Below are 14,982 nucleotides of genomic sequence, written 5' to 3' on the forward strand. Positions count from 1 at the left end.
AGGAACTCTGTTCTGGGGCCTAGCAATGCTACACAAAGCACCCGAGAGAAAGACATAATGGAGTCAAATTTAAACTAACTGTAAAAAGGAGATTATCCAGTATAATGGTGAACTGTGGTCCATGTTAAAGTTAAATGGGTATTTTGCAGGTAAATTCCTGCATGTTATGTGGGACAAACTACAGCTCAGATAAAGGGAAGCTGAAACTCAACAAAAATGTGTTCCAAAATGCAAACTCGATCATTTCACAGGTTCAAAAATATTGTATTAATTATTATTATTTATAGTTTATATTGTAGTAACCTAGGAAACCCAGTGATGGATCAGGACACCCCCCCACTTCCCAGTTTTGCTAAATGCTATACAAACATAGAACAAAAATATTCTTCCTGCACCAAAGAGCTCACATTCTAATGGAATAAGCTGTATAATAATAGTAATGAACTGACAATTATAATTATTTCTTTATGGTACAGGGCCACAGAGATGCATGCTCTCTTACAAAATAATTAAAATGCAGAATTCACGGGGGGAGAGATAGCTCAGTGGTTTAAGCATTGGACTGCTAAACCCAGGGTTGTAAGTTCAATCCTTGAAGGGGCCATTTAGGGATCTGGGGCAAAAATTGGGGATTGGCCCTGCTTTGAGCAGGGGGTTGGACTAGATGACCTCCTGAAGTCCCTTCCAACCCTGATATTCTATGATTCTAATGCCTGCCCTAGTAGATTTACAAAGTGTGGCCCCAATCCTGCAAACACTTAGGCCTTATCTACACTGGCAAGTTTCTGCACAGTAAAGCAGCTTTCTGCGGTGTAAGTCCCGAGGTGCACACGCTGCCCAGCCACCTAGTGCACAGAAACTGTGCAGTTGCAACACTGTAAAAAAACCACCCCAACGAGAGGCGTAGAGCTTTCTGCGCTGGGGCTGCAGTGCCAGTGTAGACACCCTGGTGGATTACAGTGCTGCGATTGGTCTCCGGGAGGTGTCCCATAATGCCTGTTCTCTGGTCATCGGTTTGAACTCTACTGCCCTGCCTTCAGGTGACCAACCATCATCCCCATCCTGTAAATTCCTTTGGAATTTTGAAAGTCCCCTTCCTGTTTGCTCAGTGGTCTCGGCACATCTTTCCAGGTGACCATGCCTGCTCCATGCACCAGGCGATCCCCCACTTGGAGCAATGCCAAGCGGCTGCACCTCCTCATCATTTGGGGAGAGGAGGCTGTCCAGGCCCAGGTGCGTTCTAGCCGTAGGAATTATGATACCTACGGACTGATTTCACAATGCACGACAGAAAGGGGCCATGAGCGGGACACACTGCAGAGCAGAGTCAAAGTGAAGGAGCAGTGGAACGCCTACCACAAGGCGCGGGAGGCAAACCGCAACACCGGTGCTGTGCCCACGAGCTTCTGGTTCTACAAAGAGCTGGAGGTGACACTCAGTGGCGACCTCACTTCCATTGTGAAGGCCACTGTGGATATTTCGGTGGCTTGCATGCCAGTCAAGAGCGGACCAAGCCAGGAGGAGGAAATCTTGGACAAGGATGTGGAGGGGAACCCAAGGCAGAGGATGACTTGGAGGTCAGAGATGCATGCAGCCAGGAGCTCTTCTCTACACTGGAGAAGGCTAGCCAGTCACAGCTGTCGGAGCTTGGTGAAGCGCAAACAGGAGAGGAGGCCCCTGGTAAGTGGCTTTGATTTTGGGAATCATTGAAGCAAGTTGTTAGGGGCAGGAGGGTTGCGGAAAGTAGGTTTGTCTGTATGATGTGCGTACCACCACATGCCTAGACTGAGCGGCAGAAAGGGTGTTGTTTGACTCCCTCACTTCACAGGAATCTGCCTCAGAGATCTCCACAAAATTCTTATGGAGATACTGGGCAATCCACTGCCACAGGTTCTTTGGCAGAGCTACTTTGTTTCTTGCCCCATTAATGGTAACTTTCCCCCACCACTCTGGGGGCGACCATTGCTGCACTCAGGTGAGCCACATAAGGGCTAGGGCAGAAGGCGAGTCTTGGAGAAGACCCTCCCTTGAGTCTCTGCTCGCCCTCAGCAGCGAGATATCCTTCATAATGAGCACAGCCTGTGAAAAATGTGGGGACAGTAATGATTATAAGCTCCCTGCCCCAGTGCTGGCTCTCCCCAAGAGCCACATGCCCAGAGTACAGTACGGTCCTGGAACACTAATTTCCCCTGTCCCTGAGGTTACTCACCATTTTGGGAGTCTTGTGGCTCATGTGTGCTTGCCTGTGGTCAGCCAGTTAGTGACAGGTATGTGAATAGTGGTTGTGTGTTAAATCACTGAATCAGAGGTCTGTGTGTTGCAAACAATACTGATTCTGTAAAATGTTGCATTTTGGCTTCACAGAGATGACTTTGGGAGCCCAGCCTCCCTCTTTGTTATCATCGGCTGAACAACTGCGCAGAATTAGAAAACAGCCACGAAGAACTAAAGAGGACTTTCTGCGTGATGTCATGATGCCCTCTGTGGCTGAAAAACAAGAATTGAAGGAGAGGCAGGACAGTGAGAAGAGGGACTGAAAGGAGAACGCTACATGCCAGAACAAAGCCACAGAGCGACTCTTAAAGTTTATGGAGCGCCAAGCAGACAGGCTCCAGGTGCTACTAGCATGCAAAGTGAGCAGCTCCACGCCCTCCCTCCGCTGCAGCTGCTGTCACAAAACTCTTTCTCATGCACCCTCCAGACACTGCCAACATACTCTTATCAACCTCCTGCCTCCACTCTCTACCCTCTGCATTCCACTCCTGCCCAATCGCAGTCCAGCCCTGTGGACTCCCAGTACACATTGCACTCAACACCTGTCCCTCTGCAGTTTAGCCCTGCTGAAGTAGAATACCCACTGCGCTGTACTCCAAAGGATGAGGTTGCATATGATATCTGGACATATCTTTAACCATCCCAGGACCCCACCTCCTCCTGGGACCCGCCCTTCCCCTCACAGTGCTGATGTGTTTTTTTTTGTTTGTCTCTGTCCTCCAGTTGTTGTTCTTTAATAAAAGAATTGTGTTGGTTTGAAAGCAATTTATTTTATTATTATTAATAATAATATAATTATTATTAATTAAAAACAAACAGAGCCCTGCAAAGCAACAGGCAATTTTATTAAACCTTCACAGTTCATTGTCTGCGCTAATCACAATCACCTCCTAGCATTACAAGCACTGCACTCCCAAGCATAGCAACAAATATTAGTGGCATTCAGCTTCAAATTGGTTCCTTAAGGCATCCCTGATCCTTATGGCCCCACGCTGTGCCCCCTGATAGCCCTAGTCACTGGCTGTTCAAATTCAGCCTACAGGTGCTGAGCCTCAGCAGTCTAGCCCTGAATGAAACTTTCACCCTTCCCTTTACAAATATTATGGAACGTACAGCATGTGGCTATAAGCATAGGAATATTGTCATCGGCCAGATCCAGCCTCCCATATAGGCAGCACCAGCGGGCCTTTAAACAGCCAAAAGCACACTCAACAGTCATTCTGCACTTGCTCAGCCTGTGTTGAACTACTCCTTGCTGCTGTCAAGGTTCCCCTTGTTTGGTTTCATTAGCCACGTCATTAAGAGGTAGGCAGGGTCTCTCACGATCACAATGGACATTTCGACTTCCCTTACGGTGATCTTCTGGTCCGGGAAGAAAGTCCCTGCTTGCAGCTTCCAAAACAGTGTTCCAAAAGATGCGTGCATCATGCACCTTTCCAGACCAGCCTGCGTTAATGTCCATGAAACACCCACAGTGATCCACAAGCACATGGAGAACCATAGAGAAATACCCCTTCCAATTAATGTACTCAGTGGCTAGGTGGTCTGGTGCCAGAAGTGGAATATGCTTGCCATCTATTGCCCCTCCGCAGCTAGGGAAGCCCATTTGTGCAAAACCATCCACAATGTCATGTATGTTGCCCAGAGTCATGGTGTTTTGGAGCAGGATGCGATTAATGGCCCTGCAAACTTCTGTCAAATGAGTCCAATTGTCGACTTTCCCACTCCGAATTGGTTAGCGACTGGTCTGGAGTAGCCGGTTTCCACAGTGCAATTGCCACATGCTTCTCCAAAGACAGGGAAGCTCTCATTCTCGTGGCCTTGCACCACAGGGCTGGGCGAGCTCATCTCACAGTCCCATGAATGTGTCTTTCCTCATCACCCAGTCCGATGAATGCATCTTTCCTCATCCAGCCACTGTCCCTCATCCCAGACGTGAATGATGATGTGATCCCACCAGTCAGTGCTAGTTTTCTGAGCCCCAAAGTGGCATTCCACTGTGGTCAACACCTCCATGAATGCCACAAGCAATCTTGAGTCATAGCTACTACGTGTGGCGAGATCAATGTCGAACTCCTCTTGCCTTTGTAGTTTAAGGAATAACTCCACTACCACTCGTGACGTGATAGTGAGAGCGAGCAGCATATTGGTTAACAGTGTGGGATCCTTTCCTGCAAACCGAAGAGGCAGAACGCACAGTACACAAACATTTGAAAGATGGTGCCAAATGTGGCTGGAAGCACAGGGATTGCTGGGATGCGAAGCAGTGCATAACGGGGCATTGGGACAGGACCCAGGCATTGAGACAGGACCCTGTGACCCCCTCCACCTTCCCACAACTCTTAGTGGCAAAAAAGGAAGTGATGCTCTGTGGGATAGCTGCCCAAAGTGCACCACTCCGAATACTGATGCAAGTGCCGAAAGTGTGAACAAGCTCTTGCGCAGGCAGCTGCCGGTGTGAACACACAACAGCAGTTTCCCTTCAGCGCTCTCTGAGCTGTGCTGTAACTGCCAGTGATGTAACTCTGCCAGTGTAGACATACCCTTATGCACAAGAGTAACCTGTGAGTGATCTCATTGAATTCAACGGTTTTAAGAGGGGCTGAACTGCAGCAGTGCAAATCACAGCTTTCCTTGGCTATCCTTCAAATTTGAAACACTATGGATAAATTAATAGCTAGTCATTAATTGCTGTAATCAGAGCAAGTTCCAAGCACAGACAGATTCTAGATATTTCTGAGCATCTTTCACACTGGTATCTAGGTATTTCTATTGACATTGAAATAGAAAATTAATAAAGAAAATGCTACACTAAGAGAAAATAAGACACTAAGATTTACAAAGATCTAGGGATGGTAGCTTCCTTCCTGTTTTGTTTTGTTTTTTACTGTTATTATTTAGTGCAAAATCCTGAGCTGAGCACTGAAAATTTATTAAATAAGAATATTTTGCATGTTATTGCTTTTCTCTTAGATAATCCATTTTCATATGTGCATTGCAGAAGTAATGTCACCATTTATCCTACTTATGGCAATTTTGAAATCTGTTTTCTGTTATGTATCACTTATGGGCTCACTCACTAAACTCACTCACTCATTTATTTTACATAAATAAGGGATTTGCAAAGCTCATCCCTGCATCTTATAGCACTCCTCACTAGCTATGCAGCTTTTTCATTTCATTGTTATCCCAGGAATGGGGGAAACCACTCTGGATATTATAAGAACAGCTCCAAACCTACACCTCCAAAATTACATTATTTTACCATTCTTCATTATTATTTTAAGTACAAATTAAGTACCCTAGCTATAAATATAAGGATGGACCTAATAACAAAGTTACCGACAAAATATATTTTAGAACTGGCTGAAAAATATATTGCATTTTCCAAGACACAATTAAATGAAAATGAACATTTTTCATTTTTGTCACTGAAAAATTACTATTTTTAAAATTTGTTTGTTGAAAAAAATATCTCCCTCCCCGTCCCAGGTTTCAGCTGCTGGGGTGGAGGGAGTTAAAATTAAACATTTATGACCAGCTCTTATGATTTCTTTTCCTTGCTACTGTCTATCTATTTGTCTTGTACTGCCACCAATGACAATGGTACCTAAGTGACTTCCAGCTGAATTTAAGAGCAATAACTAACCACTACTTCAACCGCATCCCACTCTCCTGGCTTTTGTCTTGGTGCCCTGGCTTCCTATTTTCTTCAACATAAATGTCAATCTTCTTTTCTCCTCCAAGGTCTCTCCATAATTCAACTGCTCTGGACCTTGGTTCTCATTTCCTCCTGAATCCCATCCTGGTCTCTTTGCTCTGCTCAATCACAATGCCTAGTTACCTCTTGCATGTTTTCCTCTCAACCACACACCACACAACAGAACCACTAACCCAGGAACCTATCCTTGCAACAAAGCCCATTGCCAACTGTGTCCACATATCTAGGGGGACACCATCATAGGGCCTAATCACATCAGCCACACTATCAGAGGCTCCTTCACCTGCACATCTACCAATGTGATATATGCCATCATGTGCCAGCAATGCCCCTCCGCCATGCACATTGGCCAAACTGGACAGTCTCTACATAAAAGAATAAATGGACACAAATCAGACGTCAAGAATTATAACATTCAAAAACCAGTTGGAGAACACTTTAATCTCTTTGGTCACTCGATTACAGACCTAAAAGTGGCAATTCTTCAACAAAAAAACTTCAAAAACAGACTCCAACGAGAGACTGCTGAATTGGAATTAATTTGCAAACTGGATACAATTAACTTAGGGTTCAATAAAGACTGGGAGTGGATGGGTCATTGCACAAAGTAAAACTATTTCCCCATGTCCATTCTCCCCCCCCACACACACACACACTGTTCCTCAGACATTCTTGTCAACTGCTGGAAATGGCCCACCTTGATTATCACTACAAAAGTTTTCCCCGCGCCCCCGCTCTCCTGCTAGTAATAGCTCACCTTACCTGATCACTCTTGTTACAGTCTGTATGGTAACACCCATTGTTTCATGTTCTCTATGTATATAAAATCTCCCCACTGTATTTTCCACTGCATGCAACTGATGAAGTGGGCTGTAGCTCACGAAAGCTTATGCTCAAATAAATTTGTTCATCTCTAAGGTGCCACAAGTCCTCCTTTTCTTTCTGCGGATACAGACTGACACAGCTGCTACTCTGAAACCTGGCATGGTCATGTTACCTAGCCTACCACATGACCAGCTAACTGAACAGCCTACCACATGACTGAAAAGGTATTAAGCTGTGTCTACGTGGGCATTAAGCAGCCTTTCCAATTAATTTAAGCTAATCTGATTGAGCAATGATTGAATAAGGACCTTTTCCTCTTGTGTAGACATGTAGAAAAAATATACATTCAATTAAGAGTGTCAACTTTCTCTCCTATTTGTTTTCTCTCCCTTTTCCTGGAAGGATTTATCAAAGCAGAAGGAGATGCTAAACATTACAATCTTTCCTTTTTTTTTATTGGAATATGTTTAAATACAATTTTAAAATACATGCTTTCAGTCTTATCCCAGTAAGACCACTTATAGCATTATTTTATTGCCCCATTAACTATAGTCACTGTAAGCCGCTGAAGCAATGTGGTTGCAATACACCCAAGGCATGTATTAATTGTCGTAGAAAGCATACTCTGTACCGCGTTATTGCTTAAATTAAGTGTAGTTACCATGACAACTTTTGAATCACATAATGCAATGGTGGATACAGCAGCACTAAATTTTCTGCAACACTTGCAGAAACGTAATGGGTAAAAATGTTGCACATTGCTCAGGAATTGCAGTGTTTTATGTTAGACACAAAAATGAGTCTATTTTCTTGCATTGATTCAGCAATGCTAATTATTAGAAGGAAACCATTCTTTTTTTCTGTGGCTGCTGTTGAATGGCTTGATGCTTTTCGCTGTTTTAATGTATTCCAGCCATATGCTGCAGAATAAGATAGTTGCAACGGGCAATCCAATATTAGTAGTTGGAACGCTAATCGTAGATCCACAGAACTCATGGTTAGGCATTGCTAACTGTTGCCAATTGAAATTATTCACAAATTGCTCTGTAATGGCTACATTAAGTTTATCTTCTGACTTTATATGTGTGTATATTACAAAAATTACATTAAAAGAACATTATTAAGGTTGCAAAGTCGAGGAAATGCCAGAATTAAAATTGAATGTGCAACCTTAAATCAGTCCCCTTAAATCAGTCCCCTTTTGCATCAGTACACACACACACACACACACAATTAGTACGTGATCATCAAATTAAAGACTGTATCATAATGCACATGCAAAAGGGGACAGATTTAAGGCTGTACAGGCAATTTTAATTTAATGCTGCTGAATCCACCATTGCATTATGTGATTGTATATATATATACACACACACACACATGTATCTCAGTTGGAAGATAAGAAATTAGATCTTTGATCCGACCATAAGTAAATTTTAGCAGATCTACTATGTATAGGATAAAAATGTGAATGGTGCTAAAGAAAAGATTATAATTGTCTTGACCTTTAGTGAAATGGTAAGAGGCACAAGGCTAACAGGTTTATCATATGTGGATGATAAGTGAATATGTGCCCTGTGGACACCTATTCCCAGGAAAGCACTTAAGTCCATAAGCATTCAGGACAGCACTTAATCATGTGCTTAACTTTAAATATGAGTGTGTTACAATGCCTGGAATTTAAGCATGCCACTCTGAATAGGAATGATCTCCTGAATTGGGGCCCTAATGATAAATGCTGGTGCACTACGGACAAGTATTAACACAGTAGCATTAAAATTGTGAGAGTTTTAACAGGACATCCTGCTAATTGCCTAGCTTGGGGTAGTAGTGGAGTGCTTAGGTTAGTCCCTAACCATCCATTCATTAAGTAAGAGACCTGCTGGTAGAAAGTTGACCTGGACACAGGGATCTGGGGAGAATTACCCTTCACATATCTTTATTTTCACTGGGTGAAATTCACCACTGTGCACATCCCTGGCATTAGGTACACATGTTAAATAAAAACAACAAATATTTTACATTTGTACTTCTTTATTTTCCAGGTCACAATTACTCTTGCAGAAAGTACTTAGTAAAACAATCAAATGTGTCCTGAGGGTAAAAAAACAGATTTTAGCTTTACAATATTATCAGGCTTCTCTGGTGAACTTCTAAAGTAATCTAGGAAAGACATGTTCATTAGAGTTTCATTACTTGGCTGGATAATTGCAGTTCATATCAGCAACAAAAATCACAGGGAAGGCTTATTAAACAAATCTCTTAAAAATTTCAGACACACAGACTTTACTACACAGTATCTGTCACTAACTCATGCGACTAGTATCAGAGAAATTACTGAATGGAAAAGTCTTTTAGATTATCTAGTTCCCTCTGTCTCTAAGTACCAGATTTTTCTCCACTGTCTGTTTCTGAGTGTTTTTTTCAGTCCAGTGTCTAGTGATTCAAGAGATGGTGTTTCTATCATTATCCATGGAAGATAATATCATAGCCTAATAGACTTTACCGTTAGGAACTTTATTCTTGCTATTCAGTCTGCATATTTTTTGTTCAGTTTCATCCTATCACTCTTTTTATCCTTATCCACCTACCTATTTTACTAAGGCCACTACTATAGAATCTGAATAGCTATCCTTGGAATGACCTAAATAATTCTTCTCCTTAGATCCTTCAAAAATGCGTAGATGGTCACTGTCTGATATAGCAAAGCTCTGAAGATGTGCTTAACTTTAAGCATGTGTTCAAGTCCATCCCTACTCAGCAAATCATTTGAGCATGTGCTTACCTTTAAGATCACCATGTGACTTGTTAAAATAATTGTCAGTGTAGTGCAGCATACTTTTTCTATCTAAAGCTTTTGCGGTTTCATTCAGAGTTTTGGGACTTAAATCCAACAATTGTATAACCAAGACCACCAATACAGAGAACTTGGGAGGAATTTCTTACTGTGTGATGCCTACATTTCTAGACACAGTAATGACTTTGGAGTCACACTTATAAATATGCCACTGTTGGACAGCATTTTAATCAGTGATGTAAGTCAGTGACATACCAAAATGATATGGAAGGAGAAATTTTGGTAAATAATTGATGAATGTCACCATGACAAGGGCAGAGTTACATTTCTAAGGATGTTAAAGTTAACAAAGCAAAGTGGCAGGGCTAATTTTTTGATCGTGGACATCCTGTTTCCTAGAAATTCTTGTGGATATTGTGGAGAACATATAGAAAGGTAGAGTCACTTCACGCATACTGTAATTTTAAGATGGGAAAAGCAGGGGTGCTGGAACAATTTTTATAGTGGGGGTGCTGAGAGCTATTGAACCAAACTGTAAATGATGGAAACCTGCATATGATGGAAACCCCTTCAAGCCAGGGTGTGTGGGAGCACCCCTAGTTCCAGCACCTATGGGGAAAATTAGTTATTTGAATCTCATTGGACACCTTAATGCCATTTTAAAGCCACTGAGATAAAAGATACTATTCCTGATTTCAGGGTAAAAGATGTGCATGGCAGCATGACCAGTGGTGAGCTGGAGCCGGTTCACACCGGTTCGCTAGAACCAGTTGTTAAATTTAGAATCCCTTTTACAACTGGTTGTTCTGCGAGGGACAACCGGTTCTAAAAGGGCTTCTAAATGTAACTGGCCAAAAGTGGTGCCTTAGGCGCTGACTTCATGGGTGCTCCAGCCCTGGAGCACCCAAGGGGAAAATTTGGTGGGTGCAGAGAACCCACCGGCAGCTCCCCGCCCCACCCCTGGCCCCAGCTCACCTCCACTCCACCTCCGCCTCCTCCCCTGAACGCGCCACCCCACTCTGCTTCTCCGCCCCCCCAGGCTTCCCGCAAATCAGCTGTTTTCATGGGAAGCTGGGGCAGGCTGAGAAGCAGGTGGCGGCTTCCCAGTCAGGCCCAGGGAGGCAGAGGTGACCTCGGGCCGGGGGAGAGGGGGAGGCGGGCGAGGAGGGCCGCCCACTCCACAGCAAGTAACCGGGGGGGGGGGGGGGGGGGAGGCTGTGCAGGGGAACCGCTCCCCGCCCCAGCTCACCTCCGCCACCCTCGGCCTGAGTGTGAAGCCACCGCCTGCTTCTCAGCCCTCCCAGGCTTCCTGCCAAACAGCTGATTTGCGGGAAGCCGGGGCAGGGCGGGGCAGAGAAGCAGAGCGGGGCAGTGCATTCAGGGGAGGAGGCGGAGGTGGAGTGGAGGTGAGCTGGGACGGGCGCAGGGCGGGGAGCTGCCGGTGGGGGCACCCACCAAATTTTCCCCATGGGGGCTCCAGCCCCGGAGCACCCAGGGAGTCGGCGCCTAACGCGCAACTTTTGATGTGATCAGTGGGGGAGCCGCCGCTCCCCCTGTTCCCCCCCTAGCTACGCTCCCCCACCCCTAGGAGCCAGAGGGACCTGCCAGATGCTTCCTGGAGCTGCCCCAGGTAAGCACCGCCGGGACTCCCCACCTCGCCCTCTGGCAGATCCCTCTGGCTCTTAGGGGTGGGGTGGACACCCACTACGGTGGCCCACGAGACCCTCCTGCCCGGTTCTGGGGGCAGTCAGGGGACAGGGGAGGGGGGTGGATGGGGCAGGGGTCCTGGGGGGGCGTCAAGGAATGCGGGGGGTTGGATGGGGCAGGAGTCCCGGGGGGCGGGCAACGACCCCCTCGTGGGGTGAGGAGATAACCCTTTGTTAAGATTTTGGCAGCTCATCACTGAGCATGACTATCATGAGTTTAACAGCAGAACTTTGCTGATACATCGTTACCATTCTTGATGCACAATTATAGAAGACATTACATTGATATTTTATTTTTCTATGTAACATTTCCAGTAGAACCTCAGGGTTCTGAACGCTGGAGTAATGAACTGACCAGTCAACCACACACCTCATTTGGAACTGGAAGTACACAATCAGGCAGCAGCAGAGACCAGAAAAAAAAACAGCAGAAAAGTAAATACAGTACAGTACTGTGTTAAATGTAAACTACTAAAAAAATAAAAGAAAAGCAGCATTTTCTTCTGTATAGTAAAGCATCAAAGCGGTATAAGTCAATGTTCAATTGTAAACTTTCGAAAGAACAGCCATAACATTTTGTTCAGAGTTAGCAACAGTTCAGAGTTATGAACAACCTCCATTCCCGAGATGCTTGTAACTCTGAGGTACTACTGTACTTTCTTTCTTCTTGGCAAACAAGATATGAGACTAATGTTTCAGTTCAATTCCTCTAATTTACCAGTTTAATCCTTATTTTTGTGAAAAAAATAAGTTTAAATTAATAATAACGCCACCTGTGCAGAGAACCTGGAAATGGTTTTGTACCTCTATCTGCATTGGGGGGTACGTGGGTTCTCCTCTTTCTTCTTCTGGAATTCACATGCTGCCAATTTTCTTCCCCATTCTGCATTGCCCTCTCTGATTCTTCAGCATGCTGCCCTGCAGTACCAAACTCTGACTTCTATCAGGCCCATCTCTAATGGAAAAAGGCCCTAAAAGGTACCACTAAGGCTGCTTAAAGAGCTGTGGCAAAGGGGGACTGAATTCTCTACTGCCCTACACTGAATCTGCTGTAGGTAACACATGGCAAGGAAATTTCATTTGAATAGCCTCTGTGGTAGTTACTATAGTAGACTACCTGGCTGTATAATGAAACAAATTATTTGCAAATAATAGTTGAGTGAACGGATACCAACATTCACAATACATGGTATTTCCCAGTAATTATTTGACAAGCTCTAGCAGTTACCATGCATAGCCTTTAATTAAAATGTAAAAAGAGAGAGAGAGAGAGAGAAAAAAAGAAACAAAAAGCTGACTTTGAGCCACATCCGACAGGATACTGCTGGTACCATCTGCTAGCATTGCCCACAGGAACCAGGAAACTACAGAATTTGCTTTATGTGAGGGATTATGTTTTACCTGCTTTTTCATAAAGATTAAGATGGGACCGTTGAATGAATGTAAGATTAGCACCCACTTAATTTGGCTTCTAGCTGCGTGTGGGGCCATCTCCCAAAGAGTCAGAACTCTATTCAAAAGCGTAGATGCTTTATCCAAACCATGCAAACCTTCTTAGACTGCAAAACCAGATTGGAATCCTGATAAGAAGAGGCTTTCTTCTGAGATTTCTAGCTGTGCCACTAATGATTCTGACCCAGAATACCCAGAGAACAGCTTTTTTTTTTGCAGCACTTCTGCTTCTTTACTGGCTAGCAACCTGATGTGAAGAAAATGTATCTGAACATTTCAGAGGCTCATTAAAGGTTAGGTCCGTGTTTGGTGAAAATGGAGGAGGTGGGTCAGTGTTATTTCAAAACCAAATTGCCCATTTCTGTGTACTATACAGAACCTAATATTGAATCAAAGCAATGGAAAGAGAAACTGAAGACAAACACTAACTTGATAGACTACAATGAGGTAAAGAGATTTTGTTTAAAAAATCCCCATATCTCTATGTTGTCTGCCATATGAAAAATGTCATAACACTGAGGTTCAAGGATTTAGATGTGGAATATACTGCAAGCTGCAGATGGAATATTGATATACTAGGAAGGGATACAAAACATGCTACAATGATCTTGGAACACATCAAAACACTGGGCTAAACAAGATAAACAGAACAAAAATGGCACTAGCCATAGCTGTGAAATGAGTAGGAGAAGTGATTAGAACACAGACTGTTCACTAGAGTTTTATTTAAATTATGAACTGAATCAAAGGGGGGGGAAGATTCTATCTACATATCTTACTAAGATTAAACCCTGGGTCAGGTAAAACCCTGCTGAAATCCGTGAGAAATTTTCCTGCTTAGGACCTTACAGAAAAGGCACTGCAAGATGAATCTGTGTTGGTATGTGGAGAAAGAGGCTTGCTGTATTTGCTCTCAGGATTTTTGTTTGCCAAGCTTCATGAGTTAATGACATGCAGTTACCAAGAATTTAAAAGGAAACCACCAAAGAACCAATATACCTAAATGTTCCAGCCCTCAGTATTAATGGTCATTATCGGCCAATGTCACAGTTTCAGACCAGTGTCAGAGCTCTAGCCAAACACCCTTAGCAACTCCACTGAAAAACCTCCCCTTTCAAGTTTCCACAGTAACTTCAAGGTAAATTGAGGGCTGGGCTTTTATATCCATAGCAAGTCCATAGGCGCCGACTTCTGCTGGCGCCAGTGGGTGCTCGACCCCTCTCTGCCCCGGGCCCCACCCCAACTCCACCCCTTCCCTGCCCCCTTCTGCCCCTGCCCTGCCCCCATTCCAACCCCTTCACCAAATCCCTGCCCCAGCCCTGCCTCATCCCCACCTCCTGAGTGCGCCACATTCCTGCTCCTCCCCCCTCCCTCTCGGAGCTTGTTTCGCAGCAGCAAGCACGGGAGGTAGGCGGAGAAACGGGGACGCAGTGCGCTCAGGGGAGGAGGCAGAGGCAGAGGTGAGGTGAGGTGAGGTGAGGTGAGGTGGGGCAGGGAGGGGAGGGGAGGGGAGCTTGGCTGCTGGAGGGTGCAGAGCACCCACTAATTTTTCTCCAACATCTGGAGCCTGGCTCTCATCTATGTAATCATGTTAATTCCATACCTGCATTCACTCATTGGGGTAATACTATTGTTTCATCTTGCTGCTCTGTCCGCTTTCTTCAGGCCTATTTTACCCGGCTTTTGCCTATTTTTTCCTCAAAACTCAAATGCTTCGGGGAGCCCTAGGTAGCCACTCTTCTCAGAGAGCTGATGAAATCCATAGTAGGACCAAAACATCGTATTTCAACTTTTCTATTGCACTTTACATTGAGTAGTTTGAAGAGCAGAGATCTGGGGAAAATGGATCACTATCTGCTTGTAGCAACTAATGTGGAGGAGCTCACAGGAACTGAGCTACAGAACAGTTTTCCCTAAGAGGAAGTGAGTAAAGTCACTTTAGGCTTCTATCTTGAACAAAAGACAAATTATGCAAATATTAGGGTAGAAATCCTAGCTCCATCAACTCTGTTGCAAAACTCCCATTGGCTTGAATGGGGCCAAGGCTTCACCCTAGAAGAATAAAGTGGAAAGATAAAGAAATTTGCCATTAAGAAAAATAGAAACGAGGACACTCAAAGGTCTGATCAGACTTGCTCTGCAATGTTCTTTCCATCTTAACTGCGTCTTCAGACCACATCTCATGCAACTTTACACAAGGAAAAGGC

General features: G+C 44.4%; 2 protein-coding genes across 2 annotated transcripts in view; one reads left to right on the top strand and one right to left on the bottom strand.

The window, feature by feature from the left end:
- Positions 1-14,982, bottom strand: part of RIT2 (Ras like without CAAX 2) — a 264,180-nt gene that overhangs the window by 38,368 nt on the left and 210,830 nt on the right. The gene's annotated exons all lie outside the window — the stretch shown is intronic.
- Positions 1,138-2,945, top strand: LOC144264917 (uncharacterized). Its single transcript, XM_077816917.1, has 2 exons — positions 1,138-1,680; positions 2,365-2,945. Exons 1-2 carry the CDS (start codon positions 1,138-1,140, stop codon positions 2,368-2,370), a joined length of 549 nt encoding a protein of 182 aa, XP_077673043.1. The 3' UTR covers positions 2,371-2,945.

Source organism: Eretmochelys imbricata, chromosome 5, assembly GCF_965152235.1.
Source record: "Eretmochelys imbricata isolate rEreImb1 chromosome 5, rEreImb1.hap1, whole genome shotgun sequence".
NCBI lineage: Eukaryota > Metazoa > Chordata > Testudines > Cheloniidae > Eretmochelys > Eretmochelys imbricata.